This window comes from Rhineura floridana, chromosome 10 (assembly GCF_030035675.1).
Source record: "Rhineura floridana isolate rRhiFlo1 chromosome 10, rRhiFlo1.hap2, whole genome shotgun sequence".
In the NCBI taxonomy this organism is placed as follows: domain Eukaryota; kingdom Metazoa; phylum Chordata; class Lepidosauria; order Squamata; family Rhineuridae; genus Rhineura; species Rhineura floridana.
This window is the reverse complement of record NC_084489.1, coordinates 91,668,603-91,692,335: the sequence shown is the minus strand read 5'-3', so window position 1 is coordinate 91,692,335 and position 23,733 is coordinate 91,668,603. Positions and strand designations below refer to the sequence as shown.

General features: G+C 47.8%; 1 protein-coding gene across 7 annotated transcripts in view; it reads right to left on the bottom strand.

The window, feature by feature from the left end:
- Positions 1-1,120: 1,120 nt before the first annotated feature.
- The window catches only part of SMARCD3 (SWI/SNF related, matrix associated, actin dependent regulator of chromatin, subfamily d, member 3), an 81,460-nt gene continuing 58,847 nt past the window's right edge, over positions 1,121-23,733 (bottom strand). For 6 of the 7 annotated variants that reach the window (XM_061586563.1, XM_061586565.1, XM_061586564.1 and 3 more), the window contains 6 exons: positions 20,357-20,458; positions 18,127-18,288; positions 16,841-16,938; positions 15,908-16,043; positions 10,739-10,861; positions 1,121-5,876 (listed from right to left, as the gene is read on the bottom strand). In XM_061586563.1, the coding sequence (XP_061442547.1) occupies positions 5,631-5,876; positions 10,739-10,861; positions 15,908-16,043; positions 16,841-16,938; positions 18,127-18,288; positions 20,357-20,458 (867 nt within the window). In that variant the 3' untranslated portion in view covers positions 1,121-5,630. The remainder of the gene's footprint in view (positions 5,877-10,738; positions 10,862-15,907; positions 16,044-16,840; positions 16,939-18,126; positions 18,289-20,356; positions 20,459-23,733) is intronic. The other variant, XM_061586567.1, reaches the window with a different exon arrangement.

The following is a 23,733-nucleotide window of genomic DNA, read 5'->3' as shown; positions in this document are numbered from 1 at the left end:
GGTCCTGTCCCCTATGCTTTTTAACATCTACATGAAGCCGCTGGGTGCGATCATCAGGAGCTTTGGAGTGCGTTGTCACCAGTATGCTGATGACACGCAACTCTATTTCTCCTTTTCATCTTCTTCAGGTGAGGCTGTTAATGTGCTGAACCGTTGCCTGGCCGCGATAATGGACTGGATGAGAGCTAATAAACTGAGGCTCAATCCTGACAAGACTGAGACGCTGTTGGTGAGCGCCTTCTCTGACCAGATGGTGGATGTTCAACCTGTTCTAGATGGGGTTACACTCCCCCTGAAAGAACAGGTTCGTAGCTTGGGGTTTCTTTTCGATCCATTCCTGTCTCTTGAAGCGCAGGTGGCCTCGGTGGCATGGAATGCGTTCTACCACCTCCGGTTGGTAGCCCAGCTACGTCCCTATCTGGAAAGCGACGACCTCGCTTCAGTTGTGCATGCTCTGGTAACCTCTAGATTGGATTACTGCAATGCGCTCTATGTGGGGCTGCCTTTGAAGATAGTTCGGAAACTACAGCTAGTGCAAAACGCAGCAGCTAGACTGTTGATGAGGACTAGGCGGTCCGCACATATAACACCTGTTCTGGCTCGTTTGCACTGGCTACCTATCTGTTTCCGGGCCAAATTCAAAGTGCTAGTTTTGACTTATAAAGCCTTACACGGCGCGGGACCACAATACCTAGTGGAACGCCTCTCCCGATATGAACCTACCCGTTCACTACGTTCAACATCTAAGGCCCTCCTCCGAGTTCCGACTCACAGAGAAGCTCGGAGGGTCGTAACAAGATCTAGGGCCTTTTCGGTGGTTGCTCCTGAATTATGGAACAGTTTCCCTGATGAGGTGCGCCTGGTGCCTACACTTTAATCTTTTCGGCGCCAGATTAAAACCTTTTTATTCTCCCAGGCATTTTAATTCTATCTTTTAGCTTTTAATGTATATCAGGTCGTTTAATTGTTTAATATGTATGCTTTTACTGTTTTTCTGATTCTATTGTATTTTATCCTATGTTGTGCACCGCCCTGAGAGCCTTCGGGCTGTGGGCGGTATAGAAATCGAATAAAATAAATAAATTAATTAAACAATTTATGTGCAATGGATACAAAAAAACAAAATCTTTATTATTTAAAAGCTTTTCTACAAATCACTCAGCACCGAACAACAAAGACATGGACAGCCACTGAGGACAGATGATGGGAGTTTGTGCCTTCCTCTCCCCCCCCCCACCCTCCACTTTCCAAGGATAGGTGCCCAAGTGGGTACTGGTGCAGGGGAGGATTTATGAGCATCACTGCTGCCACTCCTCCAAAATGACTTGTTAAGAGACACTGAAACTGGAGATGAACAGAGCAGTTAGTTATAGAAATGGGATTTCCTTCTCAGGAACAGAATCTGCTTTTCTTTCCACACCACCCCCAGCTTGGGGGGGGGGCTTTTGCCTATGGGCAACATCTTGCCCACAACCAACAACATTTGAAGAAAGGCTGTTGGTAAAACAGCTCCCTGTGGATGTAGAAGGGGGAAGTGGAGCGCAGTCTCTGCCTTTGCCTCTTCCACCCCCCCCCCACAGGCCCCCTCTGCAAGCAGCTGCCATGGAGGCGTTGCAGGTGCTTCCACTCACAGGCCACTGAGCCTGGGAATTATTGTGTGCTTCTTATAGCCAACCTGGTGGACCTGTGGTGTGTAATCCTTGGCTCATTGCACCAGGGAGGGAACCCTTCCAGGTTCCTAACTGACCCCCTTCGGTCCTGGCTGGGTTGATGTGGCAGCGGTGCCCAGTTTGGCATAGGCAAGTGTGTGTGTATTAACTATAACCCCCTGTATTTTGCTAAATTTGCCAAGTGGGTGGTCTTTGACACTATTATCCACCAAGCTACAAAGGTCTTCCCCTACCTGTCCCTCTATCAGTACAGTACAGAGATGGTTTCATTGGCCATCATGCTTTGCGGATGGTGCCAGCTCTGTAGTGGAGCAGTCCAGTGGCAGTCAGTGCCTCAGCTGAAGCAGTACTTGTTGACATTAGCTTTCCCTCTAAGAGACCTGGAGCTGGGCATGATTTGGGGCAGACCATGATTAGGGTGTCTTGACTGCTGGCCACTTTTCTGGCTGCCGCTCTTCTGCAAAGTCTGCTACTCTGATGCAAGCACATGCATGCAAGATCCAAATGGCCCCCCTACAGCTGGCATAGAGCTGCAAAGAGGAGGGACTCGATGTCACTTGGAGGCCAGGCTGCTCCTTTGCTGCTGCTGTTAGTGTTTGCCTCTTCTTCTCTGGGAGCTGTTCTAGAACACCTTTCCCAAGACTGAAGTTGGACTGAGTTGAACACAAGGGAGGGATTGAGGACATTGAAAGTATTTTGCATTTGCCAGAGGATCAAGACCAGCTATAAGCCACATGCCCCTTAACCCCCTCCCTGCCACCCATCTGTTGTTGCTCCAGGGAGGTAATCTCTCTCTTTAGCCAGGCGTGCCTCCTCTCACCGTCTTCTGCCAACACACTGACCCTTTCAAGCTGCAGAGTGCCACATAGAGCCTGCTCATGCAACTGCTCCAAGGACATACCAGCCTGCTGATTTAGACATGGTGCGGGTTTCTTTGAAGCCTCTGTCGAGGCAGGTTGGGCAGCTGCCCTCCCCCCAGGAGTTTTGCCATGCAGCACCAGCCCCTGGGCAAGAAGGGGTTAGAAGAGAGCCCAGTCTGTACCAGGGAAAAGGGAACAACCAGCCACGTGATCCCCTCACCCTACGGTGTCAAATAGTGCTTGAGCGTCCTGCATTGGTTGGAGGAGGTGGCAGCACAGGTGGGCAAATTCTTAGCCAAATAACAGCACAAACCACACAAGCCCTGCCCTCTGGTGGGGGTTGGCAAAATGACACCCGGCCTCTGCCAAAAGCATTCCAATCTGGGCTTTTGGGCCATGCAAAGGATCCCTCTTTCCCCTGCAAACGCCACAAAGTGCCAGAGTCACTGCCAGCTTCAGCCAATCAACACCACACCCCACTAGATTGTGACCTCTTCGTCACTGGAGTGTCCAAGGGAGGCTCACAGCTACTGCACAGCCACAAAAATGACATCCACACATTTAGAAATGGAGCCATTCAGCTTTGATAGTGGCCGGGGGGGGGCAGTGGAAGGTACGGAAGCTGCCTTATCGCATCTCAGCCCATCAGTTCACTCAGCTCAACACTGACTTCACCCTCCAGGGGTTTAGGGGGAGGTCTTTCCCAGGCCAAGCAGAGGTGACAAAGACTTGAATAGGAGCCTTTTGCAGGCAAGCAGTGCTCTGGCACTGAGCTATGGCCCCCATATCTGGCCTATCCACAGGAAAGCACCAGGCTGAAAAGGCCACACAGGAGCACCCTCATCTTCAGTCTAGCTTTGTGTCTTCCTACTGAAACTCCACGTTGTGCAGGTCTCTCTGGGGGTGCCAGGCTGCCCTGGATCAAGAGCAGAATCGGCTGAGCTGAAGCCAGAACAGCTCAGGGCACCAGTGAGGAGCCAGCCAGAGCCCCAGCCATGGTCTGCAAAGCTGCAACAAAGAAGGTTGGGCAGGCTCCTCTTGTCCCAGACTACCTGCTTGTGCCACACATACAGAATGGAACCATCATTGCTCATGCAGCTGGGGAACAGTTGGCACCATGGCATCCATATGCCTCATCTTGGCAGCAAATGGGGCAGTAATCCCAGCACTGGGGGGGGTAGTTTTTTTTTGTTTGGGAGGAGATGCAAAAGGCAGGCCCAGTACCAGCAATAGGCCAGCATAGGCATGGGCCAAGAGCCCCTTGGGCTCATAAGGGCCCCTCACCAGCCTGAGGTGGAGGTACGGCACCACTTGGAAAGGGAACAAAGCTCAGCTGCAATGACCACAGCCGCTATCTTAGTTCACCCAAAATGCAATGCTACAGCTTACAGATATATAAAATCTAGAGCTTTTTACAGAGCTGGGGTCACTGTGTTTGGGGTAAATTAAGATGGCAGTCAGCTAGCACAGAGGACAGCCAAGCTTAGTTCCTATTTAAAAGTGGCACCATGCTGGTCATTGACCATAACAATAAAGATACTTTAAAAGTGGCAGCACCACTCACCCAACCAACCAACCACCCATCCTTAAAATGCCATTGGGGGCAGGCAGCAGCTATGTGGGTGGGTGGGTGGGTGGGTGGGAGGTGCTGCAGCAGCAGGAAGAACACTGCATACTCACGGCCAGGTAGGGGGGAATTGGGGGCCCACCAGCAGCCACCTGCCAAGGACCCCCTGAAGTCCAGCCCTAGCCCTCCTAATTGGTAGGGGGGAGAGGGGCAGCAGCAAAATGAGTGTACATCTCCACACGACATCTGGGATTTGGGAACCGGCATCTTGTGCTCAGTCTCTCTATGGTCTTGCTGCCTTTGCTTCACTCAGCACGTGACCCAGCTGACAAAGGGAAGAAGGGCAGCCCTTTGCTGTACCATGGCCCCACCTTGCACCCCTCAGGGGTAGCTTTGCATGTCCCACAAACAGGCCCCAAGAGCTCAGGTTCCATCAGCCACAGCAAGAGACACTGGTTTGCTGATGGTTACAACAGGAAGCGTCAAGCAAGACTTTGGGCAGGCAGGCGAGCGTCCCAGCTCCATCTGCCGTGGAGCAGACATGCCCGAATGGTGAAGGATAAATTAAGACAGCCTGGCTGTGCTGGCCCAAAGCAAAGGGAGTAGTGGCAGCCTTCCTGGCAAGACCAGGAGGGGCTTAATGCCCACCTCTGCCGTAGCAGCAAATTTCAAAAAGAAATAACTGTCTTGCTCATGAAGAAGGCAGGAAGACACTCGGGGGAGGAGATCTGGAATCCCCCCTCCCCACAAAACCGGGCTTCACATGTGACACTTGCTGGGTGGCAACCCTGGGAACTGGTATGGACTGCCACAGCACCCACCTTGTGCCAATAGGGAGAAAGGCCAGGGCAAGCCTTGTCTGACAACCATCGGGGGAAATGGGTGGGGGCTTGTAGAGGGAGGGGCCAGACCCCTTGCCTCTTTGCCCGTCTTCGGCCTTGCCAGAGGAACAAGCGGAGGATGAACAGCCTGGAACCAAGAGGCAGATTTGCACAAGAGGGCTCTGCCCAGGAGGCTCTACTCCCCACAGCCATCCAGGTGAGGGCTGCAGCACCCACTTCCAGGTCTCTCTGCAGCCTCCATCAGCTGCCACAAGTAGCCCAGCACAGGGGCACAAAGTGAGGCCACCTGAGAGCAGTGCACCATGAATCCAGAGGCCCAGAGAGAGATTTGGGAGCATCAGGCCAAACCTCTGGGCTGCTCAGCCCCTTGTCCCTTTCAAGTTTGAGTCTGAAGCAATTCCTGTGTGCCATGGGGGGAGGGGGGAGGGGGGCTTCATTCTCCAGCAACAAAACACGTGTGTGACCAATGTGAGGAGAGACCTTTGCCACCTTCTGGCCTGGAACGGTCTGAGCAACAGGAAGGTTATGAGGCAAAACACACTCCAAAGCTGGCAACGCTCATGCTGCGGGTGGGAGTTTCCTTGACCAATCACAAAGCAGGTCCACACTCTATGGGACAAGGAGCTACAGAACACTGATCAGTCCACTGGCTCAGCTCGGGAGTAAGCCAGCAAGGCTGTGCGCCAGCCATTTATGTGTTGCGCACACCCAGACTCTGCTCCAACTCTTGCCGGCGCTGCTGGATCTGAAAGAGCAAAAGGAGACATAGTGGGGGTGGGGGGCAAGGAGGGCACCCCCTCCCGCCAGCCCAGCCTGCCTCCAGCCCACTTCTTACCTTGCAGTAGAAGTACCTGCTCACAGCCTCCTGGGACCAGGGCTCATGGTAGAACTCTGCCCTCCGCTCCTCCTCAGGGTTCCCCACCACATCTGTCATCACCTGCCATGCAGGGGAACAATGCGTGTCAACACAGCCCCACCAAGAACGAGGCCAGACAAGCTGCAGGCACGTAAAAGAGCCCCAAACCAGCAAGCTGGGCTTCTCTCTTACTATATTGCCTTTTTGTAAGTGTCACACTACCCGTGAACGCTTCTGCGGAGGCATATGCCTGCACTGAAGCATTCACAGGGAGCATTGGCACTTGCAGGCAAGGACAGGCAACCTTTGCTGCGATGGCATGGCGAGGAGGAGAAGGAGGCAGTGATGATGACAAGTGAGGCAGCAGGGGGGCCTAGTGGGTGGGGCCAAGCAGGCAGGGCCTAGCTGGGACCTAGCGGGTAAGCAAACAAGTGAGCAGCACCAGCAAGATCATAAGGTAAGTGGGGAGGGGGGAGGTTTGGAGACCCTTGGAGAGGCGGGGAGAGCATCAGTGACTAGTGTGTGCGCAGGGGGGCTCTGGTGACCTGTGTGTGGTGGGGTGCGGTGGGATTGGTGCGGGTGTAGGGGGACAGCTAGGGGGACCTGGCAGAGGTAATGGGGGAAGTGGGAGGGGGCGGAATGGCACAGAGGATGGAGAGATGGCTGGGGTACCTGGCAGAGGGGGTGGGGGGAGACCTTGGGGGTGCTGTAGGGTGTGGTTAGATGGGGTTGTCAAGCAAAGCTAGCAGGGGTGGCAGTCAATGTACAGATGCAAAAGAGAAAGCAATCCATAAAGCAAACAACCTTTCACATGAAATATTATCACAATACTTGCCACTGTTTATAAAAAGGACCCACTTCTGAACAAAGTGACCTATTACTGGACATCCCTCTCTAACTCCCTCAAAATTAGATTCCTTCAACATCCCGGCAACATGACCCTTTTTTCTGAAACAACTGGAAAGGATTTAGAATCTCCTCCAATTAGCTGCCATGTTAGTCATGCAGCATATGCTGAATTGATCACTCCCACCTTGCTTTATAAGGCAGTTTATTTATTATTTGATTTATATCCCGCCCTTCCTCCCAGCAGGAACCCAGGGTGGCAAACAAAAGCACTAAAAACACTTCAAACATCATAAAAACAGACTTTAAAATACATTAAAACAAAACATCGTTAAAAACATTTTTAAAGCTCTGAAGACACCTTAAAAAAGAAAAAAAAGGTTTAAAAACATATTAAAAAGCAATTCCAACACAGACGCAGACTGGGATGAGTTTAAGACAACAGGTGGGACTCAGCAGTGAAAAAGTTACATTGGCTAATGGGAGGAGCTCTAAATCACCTAAAAGTCACCTCCAACTTTGCTAATAGTACAGAGGTGACCATGTTTCCCTTTACTTTGATGTTTGTCTCTGAAGGGGTCAGGTACATCCATAGCAAAAGACAGAGAAAATAAATGGTGGATAAGCTACTCAATGAGGATAGCAAAATGATAATATATGACAAACAAAGGCAGAAGTGCTCAATTCATACTCTGGCTCAGTCTATGACCTTCCTGGCAAACATGAAGGGACAGAATTGTTGCTTGAGATTGATAGACAGATGGTCAAGGAATATCTAATTACTTGGAACAAGTTCAAATCTCCAGGGCCCAATGAACTGTATCCTAGAATATTGAAGGAACTGGCTGAAGGACTCTCAGAATCACTGTCTATTATCTTTGCAAAATTGTGCAAGATGGGTGAAGTGCCGGATGACTGGAGGATGGCTGATGTTGTCTCTATCTTCAAAAAGGGCAAAATGAAGGAACCTGGGAACTACAGACCAGTCACCCTGACATCAATCCCTGGAAATATTCTGGAGTAGATTATAAAGCAGTCATTCTATAAGCACCTTGAAAACAATGTAGTGATTACTAGAAGCCAACATGAATTCGTCAAGAATAAATCCTGCCAGACTAATCTAATCTGATGTTTTTGATCGGGTAACCTCCTTGTAGACTGTGGGGATGCTGTGGACATAATATATCTTGACTTCTTTTGACAAAAGTGCCCCATGATATTCTGATAAACTAGCTAGCTAAATGTGGGCTGGATGGAACAACTATCAGTTGAGTCCACAGTTGCCTGCTGAGTCATACTCAAAGAGTGCTTATCAATGGTTCATTCTCAAAGTGGGAAGAGGTAATGAGTGGGGTATTGCATGGTGTGGTCCTGGGCCCAGTGCTCTTCAACATTTTTATTAATGACTTGCATGAGGAGGTACAGGGAATGCTTATCAAATTTGCAGATGATACAAAATTGGGAGGGATAGCTAACACCCTGGAAGACAGAAACACATTTCAAAGTTATCTTGATAGGCTGCAGCATTGGGCTGAAAACAGCAGAATTAAATTTAACAGAGTTAAGTGCAAAGGTCTACACCTAGGAAAAAGAAACAAAGTAAATCTAGGATTGTATGAGGGCTTTATATACTAATAATATCTTGAATTGGCCTGGTAACAAATCAGCCACCAGTGCAGATCTCTGAGCAGGTGTGTAACAGGCTGATATGGTCTCACTCCTGTCAGCAGTTGTGCTGCAGCATTCTGTATTAATTGCAGTTTCCAGAACAAACACAAGGGAAGCCCCACATAGAGTGCACTGCAGTGATCCATTCTGTGATATTTTGGTTGGTCCTATTATTATTATTAGTAGTAGTAGTAGTAGTAGCATTGATTGATTGATCATTAATTAATTAACTAATTAGTTAAACTTATATCCCACTCTTCCTCCCAGTAGGAGCCCAGGGCTGCAAACACAAACACACTCTCAAACATCATAAAAACAGATATTAAAATATATTAACACATATTTAGAAACATATCAAAATAAAACATATTTAAAAACATGTTTTTTAAAAATCATTAAAAACATATTAAAAAGCAATTTCAACACAGATGCAGACTGGGATAAGGTCTGTACTTAAAAGGCTTCCTGAAAGGGGAAGATCTTCAGTAGGTGCCGAAAAGATAACAGAAATGGTGCCTGTCTAATATTTAAGAGGAGGGAATTCCAAAGGGTAAGTGCCACACTACACTAAAGGTTCACTTCCTATATTGTGCAGAGCAGACCTCCTGATAAGGTGGTACCTGCAGGAGGCCCTAACCTGCAGAGCGTAGTGAGCAACTGGGTATATCAGGGGTAAGATATACTGCGCGGGACCACGATACCTGTCGGAACGCCTCTCCAGATACGAACCGGCCCGTACACTACGGTCTACTACGAAGGCCCTCCTCTGGGTTCCGACTCATAGGGAGGCCCGGAGGGTGGTGACAAGATCTAGGGCCTTCTCAGTGGTGGCCCCCGAACTGTGGAATAGTCTCCCCGAGGAGGTGCGCTTGGCGCCGACATTGTTATCCTTTCGGCACCAAGTTAAAACCTTCCTCTTTTCCAAGGCATTTTAATTTAAGTTAACTTAATTTTTAAAATTTATTGTAACTGATTTTAGATTGTTTTATTTTTATATGTTTTGTTGTATTATATTGTGTGATTTTATTGTATTTCTCGTGTTCACCGCCCAGAGAGCTATTGCTAGTCGGGTGGTATAAAAGTCTAATAAATAATAATAATAATAATAATAATAATAATAATAATAATAATAATAATAATAATAATAATAATAATAATAATAAGACAATTTTCAGGTATCCTGGTCTGTATAAGCCTGTATAAGGCTTTGTTCACCAGAACCAGAACCTTGAACTTAGCCTGGCAGCTAATGGGCAGACAGTACAATTCTTCCAGCAGCAGGGTGACATTTTGGCAATACCCTGCCCCAGTGAGCAGTCTCACTGCCATATTTTGCACCAGCTGCAGCTTCTGGAGCAACCTCAAGGGCAGCCCCACATACAGCACGTTACAGTAATCCAGCCTGGAGGTTATCAGTGTGTGGACAACAGTGGTCAGGCTATCCCGGTCCAGAAACAGCCACAGGTGTCTTACAGCACTCCTAGCCACGGAGGTCACCTGGGCCTCTAGTGACAAAGATGGTTCCAGGAGCACCCCCAGACTACGGACCTGCTCTTTCAGAGGGAGTGCGACCCCATCCAAAGCAGGCAACTGACCAATTATCCAAACTCGGGAACCACCAACCCACAGCACCTCTGTCTTGCTAGGATTCAGACTCAGCTTATTGGCCCTCATCCAGCCCACCATCGAGTCTAGGCAGTGGTGCAGGGCTTGCATAGCCTCTCCTGATTCAGGTTACAGAGAAATAGAGCTGGGTATCGTCAGCATACTGCTGACACCTCGCCCCAAATCTCCTGATGACCACTCCCAAGGACTACATATAGATGTTAAACAGCATTGGGGACAAGATGGTACCCTGCAGTACCCCACAGCACAACTGCCAGGGGGCCAAAAGACAGTCACCCAATGCTATTCTCTGAAAACAACCCTGGAGATAGGATCGGAACCACTGTAAAACAGTGCCTCCAATACCCATCTCAGCAAGTCAGCCCAGAAGGATACCATGGGTAATGGTATCAAAAGCTGCCGAGAGATCGAGTAAGAATAACAGGGCCACACTCCCCCTGCCTTCTCCCGATAAAGGTCATCCATCAGGGCAGCCAAGGCTGATTCAGTCCCATAACCAGGCATGAACCCTAATGAAGGCAATGCCTGACTGAATTCCTTCTATGGTGTAGCATGGGTAGCAAACCTTTTTCTGTATCTGCTCTGTGATCAATCCTTTGAACAGCCACAGGGATGCAAGTACTTGTGCACTTAGAGCTTTATGGACCCCACAGCATTGGTGGCTGAAGCCAGCCAGGCCACAGAACAGCTGGAAGGAGGGGGCCAGCCCAAGGGCCAGAACACCTCCCTGACAGCGGAGACACATGAGAAGCTCAATGCTCTCACCTAACTGCAATCCTCCCAAACCCCCCAAAACAGCCCACCTTGAGATCCCTGCTCTGGGATCGAAGAAGATCTTGGATGTACCCTTTGGGGTCTTTCGAGAAGCTCAGCATAAAATCTCGCTGTATCTTTAACTGGTTGATGGATTCGATTGTTTCATGAATCTGAGCAAAGTAAAAAAAACAAAGGCCAATTTCTTAAAACATTTGTAATTTGCACTGTCTCCAAACTAAACTCTTCAATCACTTTGTAACCCCATGAACCCAGAGCCTACCCCCACAAATGCATACTTTGTTGTTGTTATGTGCCTTCAAGTCGATCACGACTCATGGCGACCCTATGAATCAGCAACCTCCAATAGCATTTGTTATAAACCACCCTGTTCAGATGTTATAAGTTCAGGTCTGTGGCTTCCTTTATGGAATCAATCCATCTCTTGTTGTTTGGCCTTCCTCTTTTTCTACTCCCTTCTCTTTTTCCCAGCATTATTGTCTTTTCTAGTGAATCATGTCTTCTCATGATGTGTCCAAAGTAGGATAACCTCAGCTTCTAGTGACAGTTCTGGTTTAATTTGCTCTAACACCCAATTATTTGTCCTTTTCACGGTCCATGGTATCTGCAAAGCTCTCCACCAACACCACACTTCAAATGAGTTGATTTTTCTCTTACCTGCTTTTTTCACTGTCCAAATTTCACAACCATACACAGAGATCAGGAATACCATGGTCTCAACGATCCTGACTTTAGTGTTCAGTGATTTCTGTTATGTGCTTCCAAGTCGACTGCGACTTATGGCGACCCTATGAATCAGGGACCTCCAAGAGCATCTGTCACGAACCACCCTGTTCAGATCTTGTCAGTTCAGGTCTGTGGCTTCCTTTATGGAATCAATCCATCTCTTGTTTGGCCTTCCTCTTTTTCTACTCCCTGCTGTTTTTCCCAGCATTATTGTCTTTTCTAGTGAATCATGTCTTCTCACGATGTGTCCAAAGTAGGATAACCTCAGTTTCATCATTTTAGCTTCTAGTGATAGTTCTGGTTTAATTTGTTCTAACACCCAATCACTGGTCTTTTTTGCAGTCCATGGTATCCGCAAAGCTCTCCTCCAACACCACATTTCAAATGAGTTGATTTTTCTCTTATCCGCTTTTTTCACTGTCCAACTTTCACATCCATACATAGAGATCAGAAATACCGTGGTCTGAATGATCCTGACTTTGGTGTTCAGTGATACATCTTTGCATGTGAGGACCTTTTCTAGTTTTCTCATAGCTGCCCTCCCTAGTCCTAGCCTTCTTCTGATTTCTTGACTATTGTCTCCATTCTGGTGACTGTGCCAAGGTATTGATAATCCTTGACAAGTTCAATGTCCTCATTGGCAACTTTAAAGTTACATAAATCTTCTATTCACGTTACTTTAGTCTTTTTGACATTCAGCTGTAGTCCTGTTTTTGTGCTTTCCTCTTTAACTTTCAACAGCATTCATTTCAAATCATTACTGGTTTCTGCTAGTAGTATGAAATCATCTGCATATCTTAAACTATTGATATTTCTCCCTCCAATATTCACACCTCCTTCATCTTGGTCCAATCCTGATTTCCGTATGATATGTTCTGCATATAGATTAAACAAATAGGGTTATAAAATACACCCGTCTCACAACGTTTCCAATGGGGAACCAATCTGTTTCTCCATATTCTGTCCTTACAGTAGCCTCTTGTCCAGAGTATAAATTGCGCATCAGGAGAATCAGTTGCTGTGGCACCCCCATTTCTTTTAAAGCATTCCATAGTTTTTCATGATCTACCCAATCAAAGGCTTTGGTGTAATCTATAAAGCACAGGGTGATTTCCTTCTGAAATTCCTTGGTCCATTCCATTATCAATTATACATTTGCGGTATGATCTCTGGTACCTCTTCTCTTTCTAAATCCAGCTTGGACATCTGGCATTTCTCACTCCATATATGGTAAGAGCTTTTGTTGTAGAATCTTGAGTATTACTTTACTTGAATGGGATATTAAAGCAATAGGATAATTACTGCATTCCCTGGGATCCCCTTTCTTTGGAATTGGGATATATATTGAACACTTCCAGTCTGTGGGCCATTATTTCCATATTTGTTGACAGTTTTTGTCAAACTTTGGACAGATTCAGTCTCAGTAACTTGTAGCAACTCTATTGGTATGCCATCTGTTCCTGGTGATTTGTTTCTTCCAAGTATTTTAATGTCGATTTTCACCTCACATTCTAAAATTTCTGGTTTTTCATCATACGGTTCATCCGTGAATGAATCTGTCATCCTGGCAGATTATTTTATAGAGTTCTTCAGTGTATTGCTTCCATCTTCCTTTAATTTCATCTTGGTCAGTCAGTGTGTTCCCCTGTTGATTATTCAACATCCCTACTCTTAGTTTAAATTTCCCTTTCATTGCTCTAATCTTTTGGAATAGGGCTCTTGTTCTTCCCTTTTTGTTGTCCTATTTCTATACAATAACTATTTTAATAGTTCTCTTTGTCCCTACGTACTAGTTGCTGTATTGTTGCATTTAGGGTTCTGACCATGTTTCTATCTTCTCTTGCTTTTGCTTTCCTTCTCTCTTTAACCATTTTAAGAGTTTCTTCAGTCATCTATTGAGGTCTTTCTCTGTTTTTAACTAGAGGTATTGTCTTTTTGCATTCTTCCCTGATAATGTCTCTGACTTCACAGTTCTTCTGGTTCTCTATCAGCTAGGTTTAAAGCCTCAAATCTGTTCCTTATTTGACCTTTATACTCTTCTGGGATGCTATTTAAATTGTATTTTGGCATTATGAGTGTTTTGTTGTTGTTCTTTGGTTTTACTCTGATTTTTCATATTACCAGTTCATGACCTGTACTGCAGTCTGCTCCTGGTCTTGTTTTCGCAGAGAGCATGGAACTTCTCCGTCTTCTGCTACCAATTATATAATCAATTTGATTCCTATATTGACCATTTGGTAATGTTAACGTATTTTCAGTTGCTCAAAAAATGTGTTTGCAAGAAACCAATTATTGGCTTCACATAATTAAATAAGTCTTTCTCCTGCTTCATTTCTATCTCCTAAGCCCCATTTTCCCACAATTCCTAGTTCTTCTCTGTTCCCTGCTTTTGCATTCCAGCCCCCCATGATTATCAGCACATCTTGTTTTGGTGTGTGATCAATTTCTTCCTGTACTTCTGCGTAAAATCCAGGGCTGTGGAGTCGGTATGTCAAACCTTCGACTCCGACTCCGACTCCTCTATTTTTCTACTGTCTGACTCCAACTCCGACTCCTTCATAAATGGCAAATTATATTAATGTATTATTAATAATAAATTAATATTAATATTAAAATATTAATTTTATTTTGAAGTCAGAGTCAGTACATTTCTACCGACTGACTCTGACTCTACCCAAAATTGCTTCCGACTCCACGACTCCGACTCCACAGCCCTAGTAAAATCTCTCCAATTCCTCTTCTTCTGTGTTTGCCATTGGAGCGTAGACTTGGATGATGGATATGTTAATAGGTTTCCCGTTTAATCTTATTGATATCACTCGCTCAGACCTTGCATTATAGCTCCTAATTGCTTTTGCTACATCACTTATTAAAGCAACCCTGTTTCTTCTTAATTTCTCATTTCCTGCATAAAGTATTTTGTAATTGCCTGAAAATGTTCCATTCCCACCCATTTTAATTCAGTCACGCCAAGTATTGTAACGTTGATACGTTCCATTTCTTGCTTGACAATTTCTAACTTTCCCTGGTTCATGCTTCTCCTATTCCATGTTCCTATTGTGTACGTCGTACAACTCCAGACTCTTTTTTTGTATCTGAGTGCATCAACCTCTGGGCTTCCTTTCCGCTTTGACCCAGTTGCATCATTAGTCACAGTGCTACTTGTACTTGTCCATTGTTCTTCCCCAGTAGCTCGCTGAGTGCCATCTGACCTGGGGGTCTCATTTTCCAACACTCTCTCGTGTTGCATTTTGGATACTATGTTCATAGGGTTTACTGGTAAGAGGTATTCAGAGGCAGTTTACCATTGCCTTCCTCTGAGTTTGGATGCATCTTAGTCAAATGCACACTATCCTTGTGTAATTCCTTATAGCTGCATTCACAGCCCACTGCCTGATTTGCAGTCAGGAAGGGACCCTCCACCAGGTCATCAGGTCAGAACGCAGCTCATTTCCTTCCCTCCCTCCTCCTCCTCCAGCCTTGCACAGTCAGGCTGATTGGTTTAATTTGTGCTGCCAAACTGAGTAGGTTATGCTACATTTTCTATCAAAGAAGAAGGCAGATTCCAATGTCATAGAACAGGAAAGGTTTGTAGGTGTTGGTTCGCTGGGATCACAGGCCTTGGAAATAACCTATTTGTGATGGAGGGGGTTATGAGTGGTTAGAAAGAGCATAGAAGTGGCCAAGGACCCTGAGCACCCTTGGCACAGATTTGGAGCGAGGAAGCAGGTGACTGACATGACTGCTGTGCCCAGTCTGCAGCCAGCCTCACCTCCAGGCAGCGACAACTGTCCTTGGTGCATTAGATCATGGTGGGCCCATCTGATCTAGATCTAATAAATCTAACAAATAATTATAGTCTAGCATTTTGTTTTCAGCAGGAGCCAGATGTCAACACACTGCAGGATGTGAAGACAAGAACCTCCCCTTCTGTCTAGCCATCATAGCCACTAGCCTTTTTCTTTGTGATCGTGTCTAACCAAAGCCAGCAACCATTATCACATCTTATGGTAATGAATTTCACAAATTAACTATGGTAAGGAAGTGTGTGTGTGCGCGTGCATGCGCAGGCACACAGGCAACAGCAGGCATCAAGAGCCTGTCTAGCACTTCCTTCCATGCCACCCCACTTTCCCACAGAATGGGCAGCTGGATCAAGACAAAATGAGGAGGAAGAGGGGCTGCTTTTGTGAACTGAGCAGGGCAACAGGCAGTTCCACAAACTGACAGAAGCTGCTCAGTGAGGGCCAAGTGAGTTTTTCTGCAAGGTCCATACACAAGATTGTGGTCACATGACTGCACTGCAGTGTGATGCCCTGCCACCCATAGTGAGCCAAACAGACAGCACCTGCCATGCCTCAGAATCTAGGCCACCACCTTCATCACCTGCCATGCCTCAGATCCCCTTCCCAGTATCCCAGCCCCCAAACCCAAATGCCTCTTCTCCCCATCCCACCAACCACTTCAAGCACCTTATTGTCCAGGGCTGTGATCTCTTGCTGATTTGCTGTCGAGAGAAGGAAGCTGCTCATTTGCCCCTTCAAGGGATCTTCCACTTCCACGTCGATGTCATAGCAAGCTGTTTTCTTCTGGTCGTTGGGGTCCACGCTACAGGGGAAGGCAGGAGCCAAGAGGTGACTCTTCCAAATGGAGGGATGCACAGAAGCTGACTTAGACAGTGTCTTGCCATCAGTGCCTGCATCACTGAGTCTAGTCCAGTGTGGTCCTCACTGACTGGCAGCAGCTCACAAAGGTTTCAGGCAAAGGGTTCTTTCCCCAGCTGCCAGGGACTGAACCTGAGACCTTCTGCATGCAAAGCAAGTGCTCCACACCGAGCTACGACCCTTCCAGAAAGAACAGCTCTTCTTGTCTTTCTTCCGGGTCACCGCTGCCTTTGCTTCTACTCCGTGAGCACAACAGGAGCCCCCAGCCAGAGTGTGCATTCCCTGCCCTGTGGCTGCTTCCTCAGCCCTCTCCTTGGACCTCTCACCCACCCCACATACTGCACTGACATGGACTACCCTGGGCATACACTCTTGGAGCCTCACATCTTCACTCGCCACCTCCTCCTCAGCCTTGCAGAGCCTTGCAGCTTCCTTCAAGTTGTGCACACCAAGAAATGTCAGATTGGGACATATGTGAGGCTCAGTCCTACCCAAGGCCCCCGGAAGAGGTATTATGCCCAAGGAGGAGAGGAGGTTGGACTCTCCCCAACGGCAGACCAGAAGGCCACCTGACCACCCAGGCCTCTTGCTGCTGCAGGGCACCTTGGAGGGCAGGAAGCCCACTGCCATCCCATCAGGGCTGCAGAAGGGTGTGGTCGGGCCAGGGCATGCCTGGAAGAGGAGGGGCTTGCTGGGGCTGTTCCTAGCAAGCAGAGCAGAATGGTGACGGGGCTGCCTGACCTGATGATATGGTTGATGACGATGGGATCTGGCGGCAGCAGCAAGTTAGTCAGCCTCTGTGGGATTTCAGAAAACTTTAGCCGTGGGCAATCAAAGATCTAAAAGCAAAAGGGAAAGGAAAGCTTAGCCTCAGGAGACGGCCAGCCCTCAAAGAACTTCTGAGACCTCTGGCAGCAATCCCCTCCCCTTCCCACCATGGAGATTGTAGTGCTGTCACAGCGCGCCCCCCTCCCGCCCACATATCAAAGGCAAAGAATACACTGAAAAAGAAGGCCTCTCTGTGTCGTACACACACACACACACACAGAGCACACTTGAGGACTTGGAAGAAAAACTCAAGAACCACAAGGGAGGGCAGACTGGGATCCTGGAAGGAAGTGATGTGGTCAGGATCACAGAAGGGTAGAGGTGGGAGGGGCCCATAAGGCCATTGAGTCCAACCCCCTGCTCAGTGCAGGAATCCAACTTAAAGCATCCACGACAGGTGAAGGCCTAGGTCATAGGCTCCATTGTCATACCACTCTAACAGGAAGTTTCCTGATGTCCAGTCGAAATCTGGCTTCCTGCAACTTGAGCCCATTATTCCGTGCCCTGCAATCTGGGACGATTGAGAAGAGATCCCGGCCCTCCTCTATGTGACAACCTTTCATGTACTTGAAGAATGCTATCATACCTCCCCTCAGTCTTCTCTTCTCAAGGCTAAACATGCCCAGTTCTTTCAGTCTCTCTCATAGGGCTTTGTTTCCAGTCCCCAGTTAAATGGAGTAAGTGGCCTTTCAGGCATCAGGGACAGAGAAGGAAAAGTCCTGTGGCTGAGTTGCATCACTTTTTGATAAATTATGTTGAGAGGTCAAATGCAAAACCATCCTTTGTAGTAGGAGTGGGAGAAAAGGAGAGGGGGAGGGCAGGGCCCCTGTAGAGCGCTGCCAAGGTTAGAGGATTGGGGAGGGTCCATGGCACATCCAGCCCCCCCCCATGCGCAACATGCCCTGAGGAATAACCCAGCACACATTAGGGGGCCTTTCTCCCCACACTTTTGCACCTAACTCTCCAGCAACACGGCAACACAGGAGCCAATGATCAAACACAAGGTCAGGGCAGTGGGAGGCACAACTCCTCTCGTTCGTTCAGTTTTTATCTCACCATCCTTTTGACTTCCAGAAGATCCCAGGAGGCAAACGACAGTAGACACCACAGTGCAGATGCTGGAAGCACAGCTGGATCCCAGGCAAGCAAGAGCTCCTGAGGCGGCAGCTGCGGCTCAGATGGGGGGGAGGGGGGCTCACCTGCTGGAAGTATTTGTCACAACTGATGTATTCTTTGTCATGGGAGTCCTGCAATTTGTTCGTCTTGATGTACTGCCACAGCGCTTGGATAATGGCAGAGCGTGTCTGTGTGTGGATCCCCAGGAGGCGGGCCAGGCGGGGATCGAGCTTAAATTGGGGGGGCTGCAGAAGAAAGAGACGTCAGAAAGCATCAGTTGTGAGGATAACTTGGGCTTCACGTTTGCTTGACTTTTGGGAAATTGCTGTTGCTGTCTGGAAACGGCTGCCCTGGAGCCTCTCAATGCAGGAGGATGCCATGATTTCGTGGCCACAAGGCCAGCCCACCTAGGCTGATTCAGAGAGCAGCAGGCCCTTTGCTGAGGGGGCTGCTTCAAGTTCTGCAAGGGTGGTCCACAGAGCTGGTCTAGGACAGTTCTGGGTTTATCACAGAGGCAGTTACTGGGAGGGCTTTGGGACAACTGGAGAAGACTTTACATGGCTGAGCCCAGCTGCTGCCCTTGTAGCCTGCAAGTGGCTTGCAGTGAGTTGTTCCGAGAGAACTGCTGCACTTGGAATGGAGGCAACCCTCTCCTGCACTTGGAACTGTCGCCCAGGATCCCAACTCCAGGCAATCACAGACTCCCACTTTTGTTCTCCCTCTCTCAGCCTCAGCTTCATATCTGTGAAATGGGAAGAGTGGCATTGTGTTTTGCAGAGATGTTTGGAAAGCCACTTTGCACTGACAAAAGACAAGTTCAAATGACGGCAACTATACGGATGGAACTTGAAAGAAACAAGGAGATTCTAGGCCAGAGGTGGCGACAGCGAACGTTTTCCAGCCGGCAGGCCAGATCGCAATGACCCACATCCTCTGTGAGCCATTCGACAGGTGGGTGGGGGCCCCTCACCTGCCAGTCACCTGACCGCATTATAGCATCAGGTGACAACTTCAAAGGGGCTTTCAGCAAACCTCATTTTGTCCGATTGCAGGTGTGGTTCACAGAACTCTGCTGCCCTGGGCTCCTACTGGGAGGGAGGGCAGGATATAAATCAAATAATAAACAAATAAGCTGTCTGCAGAGGGGAAATGTCCATTTGCAGGCATGGCTTAAATCCACACTGTGGCCTGCAAACCAACAAAACAGAGCTTGCAGTGAGTTGCTCTGAAGGCGCACTGTCAGCAAGCCCAGTTTGCCAAGGAACAATTGGGAGGTCACACGTTTGCATTTGCAGACAAGCTCAATCCCCAACTGGTGTCGCTACAGCCACTTCTACACTTGACTTCCAGGAGCAGCTCCACAGAGCAGCAAAAGGTGCCAGGCTTTGCCCAAGAGGCAGCAGCTGCCGCTTCCTTTCCAGCAAGCATTTGGGCAGGGCAGGGCGGGGGGAATGCTGCTGTAACTGATGTGATCGTTTACGTCGGCTGCTATATGCGCTGTCATTTCAATATTGTATTTTTGCCACTGCTTTACATATATCAATATTTTGAAATAAAATTAATTCCGCCACCTGATCATGCCTGATCTGACATTCTCAGGTTTATCTTTTGACAAAAATGCAAAAGCCACAGAGTGCATAAAGGAATCCATTTCTTTCTATCCCACCCGCACTCAGATGGTTAAAGCTGAAGAGACAGTTAAGCTGAGATCCCTTTGGCAAGCAACCTCCTCGCTTTGGGAGGGAGGGAAGGCAAGGGGGGGTCTTTAAAAGGACCCTGGGAGCATATCTGACAAAGGTCAGAATTCTCTGTGAAGCTGTCTGTACTCTCTCCCCAAGAAATCCTGACACTCTTTGCCAGCTCTTTGGGCCATCCTTTCAGTGGGAAAGCATCTAAGGCCACTCAGACGTTGGCAACTCTTAACAAAGCAGTTAGGCATTCAGGGGAAGGTCTCAAAAGATGCCGATGGGATGACAGCCCAATGGACAACAATTTGCTTGGGTAACTTGGAAGCTGACCATTTATTTAGTCCACACATCAACTCTACCTGCTTCTTCCTCAGTCCTCTCACTCTTTTTTGGCTTATAAATATTTTCAGTGAATAAGAAAGAAATCCCACTACGGCTGAAGCTTGCTGGGTCAGCTCACTCAGATCCACCAATGACCCTGGTGTGCTGGCCTCATCTCCACCAGCAACGAGCATCACGAGGACAAGGCGGCTCTGGAAGGCATAGCATTTCACGGACACTGTCCTCTACCAGCACTAAGTACACTCACACATGCATGCAGACACACACACACACGCAGCCTGACCTGGTAATCCAGCATGAGCAGGAGGGTGCAGCGCACACTGACATCCCCTGGCCTCTTCACCTGGAAACCGTCTGTCTCCTGCGTGGTGGGAGTCCTGTGCCACTGTCAGGGACAAGCAAACAGGCACAAGCTCAGAGCCAGGCTTCTGCAGCACAATAATTCATACAGGTGCCACCGACTCTTCATCTACCCCTGGGAGCTTGAACATTCACTCAGCCCCAACATTGACCACTTTGGATGTTTTTTCCCAATATAAAAATGATGGGTTGTGGTACTACTCCTTCAAGGGGAGTGCAACCCCATCCAGAACAAGTCACAGCCCTATCCCTGGGGCAGTTTCCCCCTCGACCAGCAACACTTCTGTCTTGTCTGGATTAAGTTTCAGTTTGTTAGCCCACATCCAGCCATCTATGGTGGGAGTTGGAATAGTGTATACAGTTCAGGTTGCTGCACTTCAAAAAGGGTATTGTAGAGCTGGAAAATGTGCAGAAAAGAGCAACCTAAATTATCCGGGGTATGAAGCAGCCCCCCACACAAGGAAAAGGAAAGTTTACAACAATGTTGACATTTTAGTTTAGAAAAATGGAAAGTAAAGATAGGAAAACATAGTGGCACACAAGATAATGCATGGTGTGGAGAAAGTGAACAGGAAGAACGCCCAGCTTTCATAATACTAGACCCCAAGGAAGGCATCCAATGAAGCTGAACGCTGGAAGATTCAAGACAGCCAACAGAAAGCACTTCACAGAGTGCAGAGTAAAGCTATGGGATTTAAGGACATAAGATGAACCGGCTGCATCCAGCCAAAGGGGCCCCTCTAGTCCGGCATCCTGTTCTCACAGTGGCCAACCCATTGCCCATGGGAAACCTGGAGCAGGCCCTAAGCAAAACAGCAACTCTCCCCTCCTGCAGTTTCCAGCAACTGGGATTTAGATGCATCCTGCCCCCGCCAGTGGAGCACAGCTAGTAGCCATTGATAGCCTTTTCCTCCATGAACCTGTCTAATCCTCTTTTAAAGCCATCCAAGTTGGGGGCCATCACTACCTCCTATGGGAGCGAATCCAATAGTTTAATTGTGCACTGTTGAAGAAGTCCTTTCTTTTGTCTGTCCTGAATCTTCCAACATTCAGCTTCATTGGGTCTCCACGAGTTCTAGCGGTATAAGAGAAGGAAGAAAGCTTTTCTCTACCCACTTTCTCCATGCCATGCATAATTTTGTACACTTCTATCACGTCACCTCTTACTTGCCATTTTTCTAAAGCTACAACCTTTCCTCACAGGGGACTCACTCCATCCCCTTGATCATTTTGGGTGTCCTTTTCTGAACCTTTTGCAGCTCTACAATATCCTTTTTCAGGTGAGATGATCAGAACTGTGCACAGTATTTCAAATGTGGCCACACCAAAGATTTATGTAATGGCATTATTATATTGGCAGTTTTATTTTCAATACCTGATCCCTAGCATGAAATTTGCCTTTTTCACAGCTGCTGCAGACTGGGACAACATCTTCGTTGGGCTAGCCACTATGACCCCAAGGTCTTGTTCCTGGCCAGTCACCACCAGTAGACCCCAGGAGCGTATATGTGAAATTAAGAATTTTTTTGCTCCAATATGCATAATTTTACACTTGTTTATATTGAATTGCATTTGCCATTTTTCTGCCCATTCACACCATTTGGAGAGGCCGTTTTGGACCTCTTCACAATCCCTTTTTGTTTTAACAACCCTGAACAATTTAGTATCGTCAGCAAACTTGGCCACCTCACTGCTCACCCCTAACTCTAGATCATTAATAAATCAGTTAAAAAGCACAGGTCCCATTACTGATCCTTGGGTATTTCTACATCAGTGGTTCCCAACCTTTATGAATATGGGACCCCCTTTGTAAGCTCAAAAGATTTTGTGACACCCCCCCACGCCAACTGTCTTTGTTAATTGAAAAAATGGTGCGTGGCAAAATCACATCTCCACATATCCCTTGCCATAAAAAGCCCCCTGCAGACAGGGAGGTGTTGCTCTCTTTTCTTGATGCAAAGGTCCAATCAAATTGGGATCCCCCTCCCACTGTCTGAAGATGTACAGTCCTGTCTCCCAACACCAGTGGGTTACAGTTCAAGTTTAAATTCCCACCCAGCCATGTCACCCACTGGGTGACCTTGGGCCAGACACAGTCTCTCAGCGTGACCTATCTCACAGGGTTGGTATAAGGATAAAGTGAGCAACTTGGAGGAAAGGTGGGGTGTAAATGCAATAATTAAATAAAATAAATAAATAAATAAATACATTTCAGCTGCAGTATGTGGACCCCAGCCTCAGCCAACCTGCAGAGCTTTTCAAAAATAATAATAATAAAGAAGCATCAATGTGGTAATGATGGGGATGCAAGATTGTGAAGACAACAAGGTGCACAGATTGAGGAGGGGGGGTTAGTGCTTGTAGGCCTTGGGATGATCATCAGAAGTGATGACTTGGTTGGCGTGCACTTTGGGAATGAGAGTGGAGCAGAAGACAGATCAGCGCACACATGCGCGCGCACACCTCCCCTCCTGCAAGCATCTGCAGGCGTGCATGCATTTGGGCACGTGGGAGGGGGGAAGAGGAGGGACTGCCATAGCATCTTGGAGAGAGAGATTGGGGGGCAGAGTGTAGGTGGAAGAAAGGGGGGATGCTGGCACATACACTTAGCCTCAGAGATGGGGGGTGAGCAAGTCCTGAACTTCCTTACTGCTCTTTGGCTCTATCTGGGTCAAAGGTGAGATCTGGGCAGCCTCGCAAATAAGAATATTTTTTTTAAAAGGGGGCAGGGAATCAGGAGCCAAGAAAGGCAGGCAGGCCAGCTGCCAGGAAGGAAGGGGGAAAGCAACCTTTCCTTGCAGCCTTGCTTCTTTTTGCTTCACAAAAATCTCTCTCCTCTTGCTCTGAGTAAGGGTGTCAGCAGCAGTGCGAGGAGATGGGAGTCAGTGATAGTAATCCCCTCTTCTTCCTGGTAGCTCCACCCTCAGCCTCCTCTGCCACATGTTTTATAGGCAGATGCCCACCCTCAGAGCTCCTGAAAAACACTCTGGTGCTTCAGCAAAAGTCCTCCCCTCTTGTTTGGAGCAAGGGGGAGGTGTCGTCTGCAGTGACAGTGGGGAACAACTCATTTATTTACTGTTTGCAGCCCTCTTTAGATTACTTTGCGGCCCCTGTGAGGGTCATGGCCCCCAGGCTGGGAATCAATGTTCTACATCACTGTACTTTCTACATCCCTCCATTGGGAGAACTGTCCATTTAATCCTACTCTCTGCTTCCTGCTACTTAACCAATTCCTGATCCAGAAGAGGACCTCTCCTCTTATTCCATGACTGCTAAGCTTACTAAGGAGTCTTTGGTGAG